Source organism: Furipterus horrens, unplaced genomic scaffold, assembly GCF_987537825.1.
Source record: "Furipterus horrens unplaced genomic scaffold, mFurHor1.1.pri manual_scaffold_11, whole genome shotgun sequence".
In the NCBI taxonomy this organism is placed as follows: Eukaryota; Metazoa; Chordata; class Mammalia; order Chiroptera; family Furipteridae; genus Furipterus; species Furipterus horrens.
Window position 1 is genome coordinate 81,916,719 of NW_028327181.1, and position 15,539 is coordinate 81,932,257.

General features: G+C 49.5%; 1 protein-coding gene and 1 long non-coding RNA gene across 4 annotated transcripts; one reads left to right on the forward strand and one right to left on the reverse strand.

The window, feature by feature from the left end:
- Window positions 1-2,478: 2,478 nt before the first annotated feature.
- On the forward strand, window positions 2,479-8,166 carry HEXIM2 (HEXIM P-TEFb complex subunit 2). 3 transcript variants are annotated; one of them, XM_090292024.1, is made up of 3 exons: window positions 2,479-2,956; window positions 4,460-4,567; window positions 7,168-8,166. In XM_090292024.1, exon 3 carries the CDS (start codon window positions 7,183-7,185, stop codon window positions 7,948-7,950), a length of 768 nt encoding a protein of 255 aa, XP_090148150.1. In that variant the 5' UTR covers window positions 2,479-2,956; window positions 4,460-4,567; window positions 7,168-7,182; the 3' UTR covers window positions 7,951-8,166. The 3 variants fall into 3 exon arrangements, with proteins under 3 accessions (XP_090148150.1, XP_090148149.1, XP_090148151.1); XM_090292023.1 differs by lacking the exon at window positions 2,479-2,956 and adding an exon at window positions 3,561-3,744; XM_090292025.1 differs by lacking the exon at window positions 2,479-2,956 and adding an exon at window positions 3,628-3,652.
- Window positions 8,162-10,907, reverse strand: LOC149998600 (uncharacterized). Its single transcript, XR_016514159.1, has 3 exons — window positions 10,870-10,907; window positions 8,997-9,221; window positions 8,162-8,473 (listed from the first exon to the last, which is right to left on the reverse strand). It is a non-coding gene; the product is annotated as an uncharacterized LOC149998600 (long non-coding RNA).
- Between the last annotated feature and the right edge of the window lie 4,632 nt (window positions 10,908-15,539).

Consider the following 15,539-nt stretch of genomic DNA (forward strand, 5'->3'; position numbering starts at 1 on the left):
TACTAAAAGTGTACTTAGTAAAACAGTCAACATATAACAACTTAGAAAGACAAAATATAGAGAAGCATGATGAGAGCTAAATACAAAGAATAAAAAATCGCTCGTGGAAATCAAGTAGTTCAGAAGCAAGCATCTTCATCTTGAAGAGGACTGCTACAAAGAACCAATGAATCCTGCTAACAAATACCCACTAGTCCCCAAGAGTGGGCCATCAGACAAATGTTAAATGTCCATAACTTCATGGTAACAACTGCTTGGTACCCTGAGAGACTGACCCTCCTTCAGTCTATTTGAATGGGCATACTCTGAACTACTGCCAGGGGGCACATTTCAGCAAGGTAGGCCTCCCAACTACCCCAAGTAAACTTTGAAGTATTAGTTCTAAAGTTCCCAAATAACAAAGTTATAGCAAGTAAATGTTTAGATAGTTAATGAAGAACAGTTACTCCTCAAACTATTTATGAGGGAGGCAGCATTGATACCATTTTCAAATTAGGAAACCGAGGCATGTCCAATAAACTCAATAAAAAATAATGAAGAAAAGGAAATGGAGGCATATACAATATAGTCTGTTGTAGAATTAGACATAAACTACAAAGCAACTCATCTGAAAGGGAAGAAGTCAAAGCTCTGGTTGAACATTAGATGAACAATAGACTCAGCAACAAGTTTGGCCTAATCTTCAGGTGTTGGCCTCTAGCCAAGCCAAGCCAACCAAGTCAGTGGTAGCACAGAGAAACAGAACTTGCAGTTCCTAACCTCCAGTCCTACATTTTGTTCAGTAAACAAACTTGTTTTATTCCCAACTTTTCTTATCAAGGAATGGAAAGCTTATTGGTCAACCTTAAAGAGGATAAGCTTTCAATTTTATAAATTAGTAAGATTTCTGTCCCTGGTATGCTCCACTTAGTAACATCTAAAGTTTTAACTGGATTACTTCAAAATGGAGGATGAATCATGAAAATCTGGGATCCTCCTCCATTAAATTCTTAACAAAACCACAACCTTCAGAGCCTCCTTTCAGTTCCTAAGACTATTTAACTTAACACCTACCAAGTAAGTGTCAACTTTTCCTAACTTGAATCTTCTGTTGATCTGAAGAACAGTGTAAAATGTACATGACGTAAGTCAAAAGTCAACCTAAAGTATGAATTGAGTGTACTGGTTACATTTAGGACTAAGTGGTTCAAATTTTGGATTAAGAACTGAAGTCAACAGTGATCATCTTTGCAATCCAGTTCTAAGACCGTCTCTGAAATACATGGTGGGTGGGTGAATAGTTAAAGCTATGGAACTGTCACTCTCACTTTTTAAAAAATTTACTTTATTAATAGGAGGAGCAAGGATTTAGTTCTGAAGAACCTTTCAAGGTTATTGCTATTAAGGCCAAAGGCTCAGAAATGATCTGACCACCTGTAATTGACAATGAGATTCATCACAAGATATCTTCTGCCCTGGCGGGGTAGCTCGGTTGGTTGGAGCCTCACCTGCCAAGGTTGTGGGTTGCACTGGCGGTCAGGGCACATAGAAGAATCAACAAGGTACCCTCAAAGAGAAAGTTCACTGCCCAGTCACTCCCCTACTTCATAATCTACCTAGGTATAATTTTTTAAAAAGATTTATTTTCAGAGAGGGGGAAAGTGAGGGAGAGAGAGCCATCAATGTGTGGTTGTGTCTTGCTCATCCCCCAGCTGGGCACCTGGCTGGCAACCCCGGCATGTGCCTGGCTGGGAACTGAACTGGCACTCAACCCACTGAGCCACAACAGCCAGACCTACCTAGATATAATTTTAACTGACATTTTTGCAGAATTAAGATATCCCTGAACTATAAATCTCCCTTGAGATTTCCAGCAGTAGGCAACAAGATAGTTTAATCTGTAACACAAAAAAGAATTTCACATCAAACTTCAATCTTTAAGAAGCTACTACAGCTGTAAGGCAACGCTGAATATTTATTTATTTCAGAGCAGGTCTCCCCTACCTCCAAACTGCAATTTCTACTTTGGTAGCATCTAGTATCTACAGAAGAAAACTTTTAATTACTTGGAATTTCAAAATAGAGGTTCCCTAGTAACAATGCACCAGTGGCAAAATATTCCATTTAGTTTAGTTTGTGGGAGAAAAGTTAAACTGGAAAGAATTTGTAGTCTTATAAAGATTACTTTGGCATTCGTTCGTTTTTTTCTAGGAGGGCAAACATTTCTTCAAAAGATTTGGTAGAAATTATGGCTCAGATTTCAAAATGCAAACAGATGTTCCTGAAGCATCCGAAATGGGCCACTCCCTTTATTTCCAGAGCTATGGCAACTCTGAATTATGTTGTGTTCTTACCCTGTAAAGGGTAAAAACCCATCCCCCTTTGTTGTAAACTTTCAAGAGAAGTGCAGCAGCACACTTTTGGAGTTTCCCAAAGTGGCTGGCGACGTGCGAGGTCAGGTCGTTCAGAGAATGGGCGCTGATAGGATACATCTTGAGGACAAGAGCGCTCTGAGATTTTCAAGCATTGGGCTCGTGAAGGTTTCTACGTGCCCCTTATCCAGCTGGTCCCCGGGGAAATTAGGAGTTGTCACAGTAGGACGAAGGCTGTTTCGCAGCCTAGGCTGCGAGACAGCCTTGGTGTACGGAAGAGGCAGGGGATGATGGTGGATGTACCGGGCTCTCCGACCTCGGAGCCTCCAGCTGATTGCCAGGCCCGGGAGACACACGGCCGGAGCTACGACCTCCACCCTCCCCAGCGGCGCCAGTCTTTGGAATCTGGCCTCTTCCCCACTCCGCCCGTCGAAGTTGGGGAGGGGTTCCCGCTACGCTGGGCCTCGCCGCTATACCCAGGCCAAATGGCGCTGGGAAAAGGACTTCGCAGAGCTCGGCCGCATCGTGTGCGCCCCAGGGGAAAGAGAGCCGCAGAGAGTCATTTCACCCGGTCTCTCCCCAAATGGAGTCTCGGGAAACACGCGGTAATTACCCAAGAACCCCGCCCTCTGTGAGAGGCGAGGCTGCAGGGCTGCCGGGACGGTTTGAGGACCAGGCCCTGCCGGGGAGACTCCAACCTTCACCCCCTACCCCAGGCCCCCGGTCCCACTTCCCGCCGTCTCCCGGCGTCGCCACTTCAGGCAACCCACTAGGCCCGGCCTCTCCCCACTCCCGGACCACCCCCCATGGGGTGCTCTCACTGTGCAGCGAGTCCCTCCGCTGCCTCCTCCCAGCCCAAAATGGCGGCGACGGCCACCGAGCTTTCTCCTCGCCTTTCTCTAGAGCTGAGGATCCCTCCGCACCCACAACCCCTCCCCTCTCAGCCGGACCTATTTTCTGCCTAGTAAAGATTAACGCCATCAATGAACTCTTTAATTGAGCGTGGAAGGCGGTGCCGATTGTGCTTCCGCACAGCAAACGTTGACAAAAACTGGAATATTGGCAGATGAATTGACCAATGAAAAAAGGCAGAGGTGACCGCGGGATGACTGTCGCGCAAGGGTAGATGGGTTTTGAAGTTCTCGGCATGGCTGTTGACGTGAGAGGATTTTGGTTCACCTTCCCTGGCTAAAAGAACTACAATCCCCAGCAGGCACCGCGCTGTCAGGCTGTTCCCTTCCCCCAACCGTAGTGCCTGAGCGGCTTGACTAGAGAGCTGCTGCAACTGCATGCAGCAAGAGGTAGGGCTGAGGCGTTGGGAATTGCTCAGACTGGCGATTGCACAGAAAGACACACTGATGTAGTCGTGTGTATAGCCCTTGGCAGCAAATAGGTCAGTTCCGCCTTTACAAAACCTTTCCCGGACCATTTCCTCTTGTCCAAGGAACCCATCCTTATCCCAGTTGGGTTTCCCTCCCAGCTGCATGTAATGTGAAGACCTCTTCCCCTTTCCCTCTGTTTCTCGTCCTGAGAAGAAGGAGGGAGGCAGGTCAGGCCCTGTAGAAGAAAAGGCCTCAGTCCCAGGCTCAGCCCAGACCCCAGACATGTTTCTTGAGGCATTGACTTATGGAGCCCAGCCTGGGGAAGACTTAGGGGGCTGCAGTTAAAACCGAGGCCCGTGGAAAGGACCCCCTCTTGTCGGAGCCACTGACCCAGTCCACTCTTGAGTCTTTCCAGGTCATCGCTGTATATATAGGGGCCTCCCGAGGCAGCCTCCTTTCCCACGTTGGTTGGGGGAACAAAGATTTAGTCCTGTCTTCCTAGTTACCAGCCCGGGCCTCAGGAACTTCCAGGAGAACAGTACAGGGTGTAAGCCTGGCCCTGGAGCCTGAGAAACAGGACTGGGAAGATGGCTTCTTAATCCCCATTTGGCCCCTTGCTGGCTGGAGGTGTCAAAGACAGGGTGTGGAGGCGCCTTCAGGGCCTTCATTTGAAAATGAGGTCTGGTGCTACAAAATGGCTGCTCGTCCTTGGTGAAAAATCCCTGGACAGCCAGTCTTCTGAAGACTCTTCTTTAGGACTTAGGTTTCTGTTGTTATTTAAAACAGGTGTCACTAGTTAAAGGCATCTGCTGAGAGGTTTGGAACAGAAGAAGGAGGCCACTCTGAAGCAGACCAACTGTAATACAGCCATCAGCAGCCCTGGAGGAGGCCAAGGTAAGCCTCACCCTCCCAACCCCCTGTTTGCCCTGAACATGGATCCTGCCATCTGGGATCCTGGCTTCTTGTCTCAGATGTGTTGGCAGATTTGGAAAACCAGTATTTTTTAAGTGAGTCCCTACTATGCGCTGGGCAATATTCCAGGTGCTAAATCTGCTAGCTCATGACATCCTAGTAGCTTTTCAAGGTAGGACATTATTTCCATTTCACAAAAGCTAAGGTTCTGAGAGGAATACCTTTTCTAGAATCATGCAGCCAGCAAGCAACAGATCCAGGGTTTAAACTTAGGGCCTTCTGACGACAGAACCCTGCCTTGCGTTTTGTCCAGGGTGAGAACCAAGTCTGAAGCAGGGAAAAGAGTTTGAGCAACTGGTTCATAATTTCGGTTGGGGTGGGATGTGGATATCACCCAGGAGAGATGGAGAGACAGATTATGTCAGGCCCTCAGAATGTCACATTCTGATCTGACAACAGGAGCTCAAACCCTCCCAGCCCATGCTCACTCTCCTGACCCCACCTTGCCCATTTTTCTCCCCTAGTCCCCAATTCCCTATAGGTGAGGAGGGAACTCAGCTCCTCTGACTCACCTAGCCACTTTCAGTGTTCCCCGGATTTATTTAATTTGGATTTCATGGAATGCCAGGGCTAGAAGATTCAGAGAGGGCAAATGACTCACCCAGGTCACACAGCTTACCTACAGTAGTGGTAATGGTATAGAGGGACAAGCCTTTAGGAGGGATGCAGCACGTGGGGCTGAGGGGAAGGGCTGGCTTGGGTGAGGGGAAAGATCATTAGTGGGTATTTTCTGAGGGTTGGGAGCAGGTGAGTTACTACAGTGCACACAAAACAAGCCACCCCGCCTCAAGAGTTCCCAGCAGCCTGCCTCTTCCCATGTGGGGCGGATCTGTCTCATTTGGCCCAAGACACTGATGGAAAAGGCCTGTCACTCTTAATTAATGATCTCCTTGCAGGTGAAGTAACAATATAACACAGCACGTGCACTCCAGCATACCTCCTTTTCCCTATAGTTCTCTTCGTGGTCTCCAAAACGCACGTAACACACCTCCAACTCTTACAGGGCTGCATACATCCCCCAATACATACCTTATACTTGTATGGATCTGTGCTCAGATGTGTCTGAACAATGTTGTACATTATAAAACAACATACCAGTGATAGCAGTTATTATTAGAATTCCCAAACCACAAACATAGAGCAACTCATTCCCCATTCCCCACTCACTACCCCCACCCTCACCATGACAGAGATAACCAGATGCCCTGAACACACACACTCTTGACAGAATCCTTTGCACCTCTTAGATAAGTTCTAGAATTCTCTCAGCTGCAGACTGGAGATTGACCTTTCTTTTTCCTAGTTAGGACTTCTTTCCTGCCCTTCATGTAGATGAATGATACCAACTTCTGCCTGGAATAAATGCACTCCATCTTCTTCTCCCTCGGATGACAGGAAAGTCCTGTGTGCCATTTTTGGATCCCCCTCTCTTATGGGTTTTATGTCATTTAACATATATTTACCTAGCACTTAACGTTGGGCCATGCATAGGGGCACAGTGGTGAACTGAACAGACAAGACACATTCTTATAGGAGGAAGACAGATGGTAAATGGTAACGTACTAAATGCAACGTGGGATGTTAACTGTTTCATGTGATAAGGATCAGCGGAAGGGGAGGTGCAGGGGCTACTTTAGATAGGGGGTCAGGGAGGGTCTCTCTGAAGAGGTGGCATTGGAACAAAGCCCTAAAGGATGAAAGAGTCAGCTATCCAAATATCTGGAAGCAGGATCAGCTACGTAATTTGTGGGGGTCATTGTACAGGGCACTTTATTCTAAAATCATAAAGCAGTTCAAGCCCTGATTGGTGTGGCTGAATGGATTGAGCACTGGGAGCACCAGTCTGTGAACCAAAAGGTCGCAGGTTCGATTCCCAGTCAGGGTACATGCCTGGGCCAGGTTCCCAGTTGGTGTACGAGAGGCAATTAATTTATGTTTCTCTCCCTCTCTTTCTCCCTCCTTTCCCCTCTCTCTGAAAATAAATAAACTCTTAAAAAACATTCACCTTAACCAGCACAGCTCAGTTGGCTGAGTGTTGGCCTGCAAAGGGAAAAGTCGTAGGCTCAATTCCCAGTCAAGGCACATACCTGGGTTGCAGGCAGCTCCCTTGTTGGGGCATATGTGAGAAGCAGCCAAATTATGTTTCTCTCAAATCGGTGTTTCTCCCCCCCACCCCCCATTTCCCCTCTCTCCAAAAATAAATAAAATCTTAAAAAATAAATTAAAAAATTCAAGATAATGGCAGCAAAGCATGGGGCCTTTCTGATGGGGAAGCACACTGAAATTACAGAGTGAGATGCACAGGTGAAATTTCTGCTCTCCTTGTGAGTTTTGGATGTGTTGGGGGAGAGACAGGTAAGCCATAAATAAATGGTCTCAGAAGGGTGAGAACGAGAGAGGGACCTAGTTAACTGGGTGTGGGATGGTTGGCTTCAGGTGGGGATGGGGATGTGGAGGTGCAGGAAAGGTTTCACCAGGGACAGGCTGGCTGTTATCCATCCTTTCTCATGTTCTCTCTTTAGACCACTGGCTCTTCTATGAGCCCAGAAACACCCCTTGAGCCTCATGACCCTGACAGTTCCCTGCCCCTGACACCCAGGATGGAGAGTCACTCAAAGGAGGAAGATCATGGTAGCCTGGGCCAGAATAGTAGGGGTCCTCAGACCCAGAGCCCAAGGGGCTACTCAGTGGGGGCAGTGCTGAGCAGGAAGAAGCACCGCCGGCTGCCTTCAAAGCGCAAGCGGCACTGGAAGCCCTACCTGGAGCTGAGCTGGGCCGAGAAGCAACAGCGTGATGAGAGGCAGAGCCAGAGGGCCTCCCGGGTCCGAGAGGAAATGTTTGCCAAGGGCCAGCCTGTGGCGCCCTACAACACCACCCAGTTCCTGATGAATGACCGAGACCCTGAGGAGCCTGACCTGGATGTGCCCCATGGGGCCTCCCACCCAGGCTCCAGTGGGGAGAGTGATGCAGGGGACAGTGATGGGCAGGGCCAAGTTCATGGTGAGTTCCAGCAGCGGGATTTCTCCGAGGCCTACGAGCGCTACCACACAGAGAGCCTGCAGGGCCGCAGCAAGCAGGAGCTGGTGCAAGACTACCTGGATCTGGAGCGGAGGCTGTCCCTGGCCGAGGAGGAGACCAGGAGGCTGCAGCAGCTGCAGGGGTGCACCAGCCGGCAGCCCTGTCACCTGGTTGAGGAGCTGGCTGCAGAGGTAGAGAGGCTCCGGACAGAGAACGAGCGGCTTCGGCAGGAAAATGAGATGTGGAACCGAGAGGGCAGCCTTGGCATTGGGGAGCCAGGCACGTAGGAGTGCCCCTTAACCAGGTTAACCCAAGGAGACAGTTCCATTTCATACACTCTCAGGCCAGCTGGGTCTCAAGTTGGCAGGTGACCGATGAAAACCACTCTCAGCAACCCTATGCCTCTGAGAACAGCTTGACTTTCACCTTGTCATTTCCACAATTTGTTCTTTGATGTCATCTTATTTTTCACAAAGAAAATAAACTGTTTTGGTCAAATCAAATGTAAGTAGCTGGGATTGACTTTACTAGGGCTCTGAAATTCAAAGCACATTCATTTGGGTTAGGTTTGGGACTTGAGGTTCCAGTGCCCCCTTGCCCCAAGCCCGGGAGGACAACAGACCTCTGCACTGGGGACCTATCAAGATCTCCAGTATGGCCCTGGCCAGTGTGACTCAGTTGGAGTGTTACCCTATAACCGAAGGGTTGCGGGTTCGATCTCCAGTCTAGGCTTGTACAAAGGCAACCAGTCAGTGCTTTCTCGCACATTGATGTTTGCATTTAAGTTTCGCTTTTTCCGTTCCTTTCTCTCTGAAAGAAATTGAAAAAATGTTCTTAAGTGAAGATTAAAAAAAAAAAAAAAGATCTCCAGGATGGCTGAATTCTGCTCTGTGTGTCAGGGACAGATCGGTCTGAAAGTTTTATAGAGGGTGGATGCAGAGGTGGGACAGGGCCCAGTTAGAAGCCCTTGGGTTCAGCCCAAATTTAAGATGCCAGATTGCTGGGAGGAGCTGTAGGATTTTTTCCCAGGCTCCCTGTATTCTGCCCATCTCCCCCACAGTTTAGAGGGCTGAGGTAGATGAGGTCTGGGTGCCTTGTATCTCCTTGTTCTTGAGGGCACCCATCCCCCACATCTCCCAGTCAGGGATTGGATAGGAGGTTAGTTATTCATTTGCCCCCTTACTTCCTAGAAGGGCTGACAAGTAAGCACTAAAGGGAAGTTTTCTCCTGATGGAAAATCAGCCCAAGAGGCAGAGGGGTGTGCATCTGTGCATCCTGCCCCACTTAGCCTAATCGCCTGTATGGTTAATTTCCTCTTTGGTGAACCCCTCACCTGTCTGCACATAGAGGGCTGAGTCAGCCTGGATGATGCGGATACTGCCAACATGCCAGCAATATTGGGCTCTGAAACAAGCTCACACTTGGACCCATCCTTCTGCAGACTCCAGTCCCTCTTCCATCACTTTCCCAGCATCCTTGTTGGCCCACAGAATGTCAGGCTGTCGTGCAGGAGGAGGAGGTTACTCAAATCACCAATGAGCCTGTGTTGGCTCTGCCACTGTGCACAGGGATGGGTGGAGACCTGGCTTAGCTCCCATTCCAGGGAAGCTCATCTTGACAGGCTACATTGGGCAAGAGAAGGGCTCAGGCCTGGGACCTGCTAGATGGAAATGTTGATGAATCCTGCATGTTGCCAAGACAACGTTCATTTCTGCCCTGCCACACCCAGGCCTCACCAGCACCTCTTACAATGAAGCCAGGCAAAAACATTCTAGGAAAAAGGAATGGGTTTCAAGAGAACAAAATCTCCCTTCCCTGTGGGGTCAGCCCCTGGAACGCTGGTGGAGGGTTTCAGCCCCCTTTCATTTATCTGGGACAGCTCTGTCAGGAAGGGCCAGAGGAATGATTGTCCCTACTTTGCAGATGGGAAACCTAAGGCTCAGAGAGGGAGGGAGTGGCTTTTGGGGCTCCAGAAATGCTGACCCAAGGCCTGCCTTCCGCTGTGGGGTGCTAGCCAGGGACCTACAGGTCTCTGGGCAGGCTGGGCAGCCTCCCTGCTGCTGCATTCCTCAGCTGAAGGCGGAGCAGGGGAGGCCACTGGCCAGGAAGAAGGCTGTTTACCTGGAGGGATGTGAGTGTGTGTGTGTGTGTGTGTGTGTGTGTTAGTAACTAGAAGGGAAGAGAAGATTCCAGAAAGCTGCTGGGGGGGGGCTATGGGTGGGGGTGTTGGGGGATGGGCGTGGGGGTGTGTCAGGAGGTGGCTTGGGCCAGTGAGTCCCTGAGGAGGCAATAACTTCACCCAGGGGAGGGGGCAGGTAAGAAGCTCAGCCTTTCTTGGCCTAGAAGCTGAGGAACCTGGAGACAGAAAAGTTGCCAGCTGGCCCTCTCCACCCCCAAAACACAAAACACACACACACCCCCCACACACAAAGGCTGAAGAGCTCTTGGTTAGGGCAGTATCCAGGTGTGTTAATGTTCCCAAGGCTGGTGGGCAACAGGATGGGGTAAGAAGGAAACAAAGGAGAAGGGTGTGAGCTGGGAAAGTGTCAGAAGGGGCTGAAAGAGATGCATGAAGAAGAAAGAGTCAGTGTGTCCTCTTCCCCCAGCTGGTTCCCTGACCTCAGTGCCCCACCCCCACCGCAGTGGGGCTGGGGAGTCTCCAGGCTCAGCTACAGGTGGTGGCCAGGCCCAGGTTCATTTTGCCTCCCCCTTTCCTCTCTCCACTGCCTGGTCCTGAGGCCCGAGCTTCCCCTACCCACCACAGCCCCCCACCTCCAACAAATACACCCCCTTCAGCTGGGAAGGTGGCGGTGGACATACTCCACTCTTTGCCCAGGCCTTTCTAGAGCAAATGCCCAGCGCCTTCCTTCTCTGATGTCCTTTTGCTTTCCAGGACCTTTGTCACCTGGGCCAGAGGAGGGAGGCCCAGAGACGCAGTTATTTCACAGGTGTGGTTGCAGAAGCTTCCCATCACCTCTGCGTACTCTGCCCTGAGATCCCCCTTTCTTCCGCACCCAAGACTCCCCCACCTCGGGTGGAAACTCCTGTGTTTAGTAGACAGACCATGTGGGCAATGGGGTCAGGGATTGAGGAGAGGTAGTAAGGTGGGCAGAGGAGCTTAGGGGACAGGAAGAAGCTGCCAGGAAGTGGGGGAGGGTGTTTGAAGTAATTCAGTATGAGGAAAGAGGGTGGCCAGGTCCCATTACCTCTGTTGGGTGCAGGCAAGGGTAGCACTGTCCCTTTAAGTGGGGGTGCCAGTCAATGCCCTCCCCCAGCCAACCCAATTCGTGGGCACACTGAGCATGTGCAGGAGCTGTGCAAGCAGAGGGGAGGGAAGTGGGGGGATAGATTCCGGAGGGAACTCCTCACCCCTCTACTTCCTGTAGCTGCCCCACTCTCCTTCCTGGGTCTGACAAAGGAGCCATGGGGCTCCTCCAGTCCCTTCCCCATCCCAGACTCTGGTGGGTGCTGCCCTCTAGGGGTGCTGGGGCCTGCAAGGGGTGATGGGCAGGCCCACTCTGCTCTGGGAATTCTCAGACAGCCCCCTTGCTGCCCAGAGGTAGCACACGAACTCAGCCCAGTGACATCCTCACTCCCCTAGTGTAGGCGGTGGGTAATCTTCCTACTGCTCAACATGTTCGATTTCATTCCAGTGGGCCAGAGGTTTTAAAAAATGAATATACCCGTGATGACTCTGCTTTGAAAATTAAAAACAACTAAAAAGATGAGGTCCCTGCCCCCACCCCAGGAGCTTTCAGTCTATGAAGTCGGAGAGGAAGCAAACAGCTCAGAGGCTGAATGAAGACTGACAAGCCCTCCTCCCGCCTCAGGCCTCCAGCCTCAGCCCCTCCTTCACCTTCCCTCTCCCACTTGGCACTTGCTCACTCTTCTTATTCCTTTAATCTCTTAGCCACAGGTACTCTTATTTTTAGTTGAGGTGAAATTCACCTAACATGGAATTAACCATTTTAAAGTGAACAGTTCTGTGGCATTTAGTACATTGACAATGTGTGCATCTACCACTTCTATCTAGTTCCAACAATATCACCCCAAAAGGAAACCCCATACCTGTTAAGCAGTTACTCCCCATTCCCATCTTTCCCCAGCCCAGGCAACCGCCAATCTGCCTTTTGTCTCTATGGATCTACTTATTCTAGATATTCTGGTGGTAGAGCCAAGAGGAAAGACTGGTCTCTTGTGGCCTGCGTCAGAAAAAACACAGATCTCCTGAGGGCCTAAGTGGAGGGAGCACTAGACCAATAATCTCTAAAACCTCTGATCTATCCCACTTCTGCTTCTACCTCAGGCACCTCCTCTCCACCTTTGTTCAAGGGGATGTGTGTGTAGGGGGCTGCTTCAGGCCAGTCCAGGATCCTGGGCCCTCCAGGACCTATTCCTGGCCAGAGGGCTTCTGTCTGGGATTGTGTTACCTGACCTGAAAAGTGTAACACTTCCTTGGTCCTCTTGGCTCCTCCCTGCTAGGTCCAGGCAGTCAAGGTGACCCCAGGGGACATACTGTGGGGTTTGGGATCAGAGGCATGAGATGAAGAAGCTTTGGCTTAGAGATGTTGAGAAACCCCCAAGGCCACACAATGCCTGTAGCAACTGGTTCTGATTATATTTGAGTTCTTGACCATTGTGCTCTCCTGACTTCAAGGAGCTAAGTTAGGGATTTAGCTAAGTGTCAGCTGCGCAGGAGGTGCTTTCAAATGAAAGCAGTCATAAATTTTATTACTTTCGGGACATTGGGTAAGGTGAGTGGCTCCATTCCAAGATGGTTTGTGGGAGTTCCTTTCACCCCACCTTCCCTTATCTTGTGGAGAGAGCTTCCACTTTGCCCTCTCTACTGGCCTCCCTAGAATGACAGCTTTTGGCAGGGGCGGGGGTGGGGGTGGGGGGTGGGGTGGAAGGGGCTGCTCGGACCTGAACCCTTAGAGCAGGTGGGTGTGGAAAGCTGGCTCCTTCTCCCCCAAAGAAGGAGATGTTATTTGTTGCCTTCACCTGGGGCCCAGTTCTCCCATTTCCCTATGGCTGAACGTTCACCCCGTCCCTCAAACAGGCCTTTGTGGACCCAGAGGCTGGAGAGAACTGAACAGGCTTTGCCTGGCAGGGGGACAGGCTGAGCAGCTGCTCCCAGTTGGCCACTGTGAACTGGCTGCCTGTGGGCATGGACATTCCAGAAACCACCTGTCCCAGAGACCCCCCTGGTGTCCACCCAAGACGAGACACCCAGATCAGCCCAGATCTGCGGTGTCCTGCCTTGCACAGCCAGGATGGGCCCCCTCTCTGGCTTCGTCCTCACCCCAGTGGCTCTGAGAGGAAGTTCCCAAGGAGGCTAAGTTGTGAGGAGGACATTATGAGCCATATGGATGTCCAGAGCCCACCTCTGCTACAGCTCATTATTCTACGAAGAAGGAAGGGAAAAGGGTCTCATGGGGCCCATAATCTCCTGCGGCTCTTACTCCTTCCAGCTGCCTCCCTGGGGCTCTCCTCATGCCCACATGGACCCAAGCCCTGTGGCTGTTGGACTGGCTGGCTCCTTCTCTTACCATTAGGTCCTTGGCCCCACTGTCCTTTCTAGCCAGACCTTTCTTCCTTTGCTTCTCAGTTCCAGCCTCAGCCTCAGCCATTTCCCTCTTGGATCTTTGAAAAGAGGATTTTTTTTTTTTCCTCTAGGCCCCCCCTGGTCCAACTATTCTCACTTGTAATTCACTTCAGCTGTGTTTGTAGCCACAGGCATCAACCCCTCCTTGCATGCACCCCACTGCCAGGACCCCCCCCAGAACAACTACTGCTTCCCTGGCCTCCCTGGGCAACACTCCTCAGCTGCCTCTCCTCCCTTCTCTGCTGGGCTCCAGATGCTTGAGGACTTTTATTTTTTTTAATCCCCCAAATGGCTACACAAATGTAGTCCTGACACTGTTGAAAAATTCTTTTTGCTATGATTTGAAATTCCATGTTTATGATAAACTACCTTCATGTACGCATTTGTGAGTTTTCTATTCCACCAGTTCTCTATCTCATTTATTGATAAAATAATCATATTTAAAAAATTATTATAGCTGTATAATATGCTTTAATATCTGAAAGTTCTATTCTCTCTCATAGCCCTTCTTTTATTAAAGATTACTGGATATTCTTAGATTCATTTTTTTTTTTTTTTTCTAGAGTACATTTAAAAGTAGCTTGTTCAGATCCTCTCCCCAAAGTATATCATTATGTTACCGGACAAAAGGCCTGGCCCAGAGAGGGTCTGCCCAGGGCCAGCTGTAGCGTGTGGGTTCTTGACTTTGTGTAGGAAAGATTTCACAACACAAGTCCAGGAGACTATGAGAGTACATTTATTAAACCTGGGGGCAGTGAAACAAGGAAGGGCTTAGCAGGGAAGAAGCAGCAGGAGAGCCTAGGCTGGGCTGCCTTGGCTCACTGAGAAGTCAGAGAAAAGGGGGCTTTGGGGACAGGTTCAGGGGATCAGCCTGGGACAAGCTGCCAACTGCCCATTGCCTTACAGTTTAGGAGACGTGTGCTTGTGGGGAAAGAAGTGGGAGAAGAAGAAGAGGATGGAAATGGTAGGGGACGCTCCCCAGAGGGAGAGTATAGGCGCCCTAGGTCCTTGGTCTTGAGGCTTTTATCTCTTTTTTGCAGGCAGGAATCTTACGGTTGGCCTCAGGGGAGAGTTTCAGTAGGATATTTATCAGTTCTCCAGGTGTGCCCTTTCAGGGTCTCCACTGGTCTCCACTGATTGGTCAGTGACAGGGCAGGGCTCTTTAGCCATCCAGTTGGTCCTAGTGTCACCTACCTGGTTTTGCTGCTTTTCCAGGCCTGGGGCTGAAATACAATGGAGGCCTAGATGTTATCTCCGAGGAGGAAAGGCCAGGGGAGGAAAGGTTACCCTGGGGGTGGGGTCCTTGTTTTTCCATTTTGCTCCCTGTCAGGTACTTGGGGGGAGGGGGAATGCTTCTCCCTGGTGACCATCTGCATTTGGCTGTAAATTGCTCAGCCATTATGTCAGCTATCTGACTCAGTTTCTCTATTACTCTTGTCAAGAAATTTTCCTAGCTTCTTACTCTCCTGTCCTATTTATATCTTTATATCTGTGTTACATGCCATGGAGGTGGCTCCGACTCCTGGTGACCCTGTGAATGAGTGATGTCCACATGATCTGCCTCAGCAGCCCTGCTCAGCTCCTGTGGGCTCACGTCTGTGGCTTCTTTTACAGAGTCAATCCATCTCATATTTGGTCTTCCTCTTTTTCTGCTGCCTTCTCTTTTCCCAGCATTATCTCTTCCAAAGAACCTTGTCTTCTCATGATGTGCCCAAAGTAGGACAGCCTCAGTTTTGTCATTTTTGCCTCCAGTAATGTTTCAGGCTTAATTTGCTCTAAGACCTACTTGTTTGTCTTTCTGGCAGACCAAGGAATCTGCAGAGCTCTCCTCCAACACCATAGCCCAAATAAATAATTTTTTCCCCATCAGTCTTCTTTACTGTCTAATTTTTACATCTGTACATAGTAATTGGGAATAGGAGGATGTGGATGATCTTAGCCTGGGTCTCTGATGACATATCTTTGCTTTTTATCTACATATAATGATATAGATAATTAGATATGCAGATGTAGATAGAAATATAGGTATCTTGAAAAGAAGCATGTGAGAGATTTCTAGATGTTACCTAATTTGATATCCTATCTTTAGGCCAGGTTAAATATCTTTCTAAAGTTGTACTCTGTCTCATATTCTATAACCATTATTTATTTATTTATTTATTTATTTATTTATTTATTTTTTAGAGAGAGGGGAAGGGGGGGGAAATAAGAGAAACATTGATGTGCAAGAGACATTGAGAGAAACACGGATCGATTGCCTCTTGCACACCC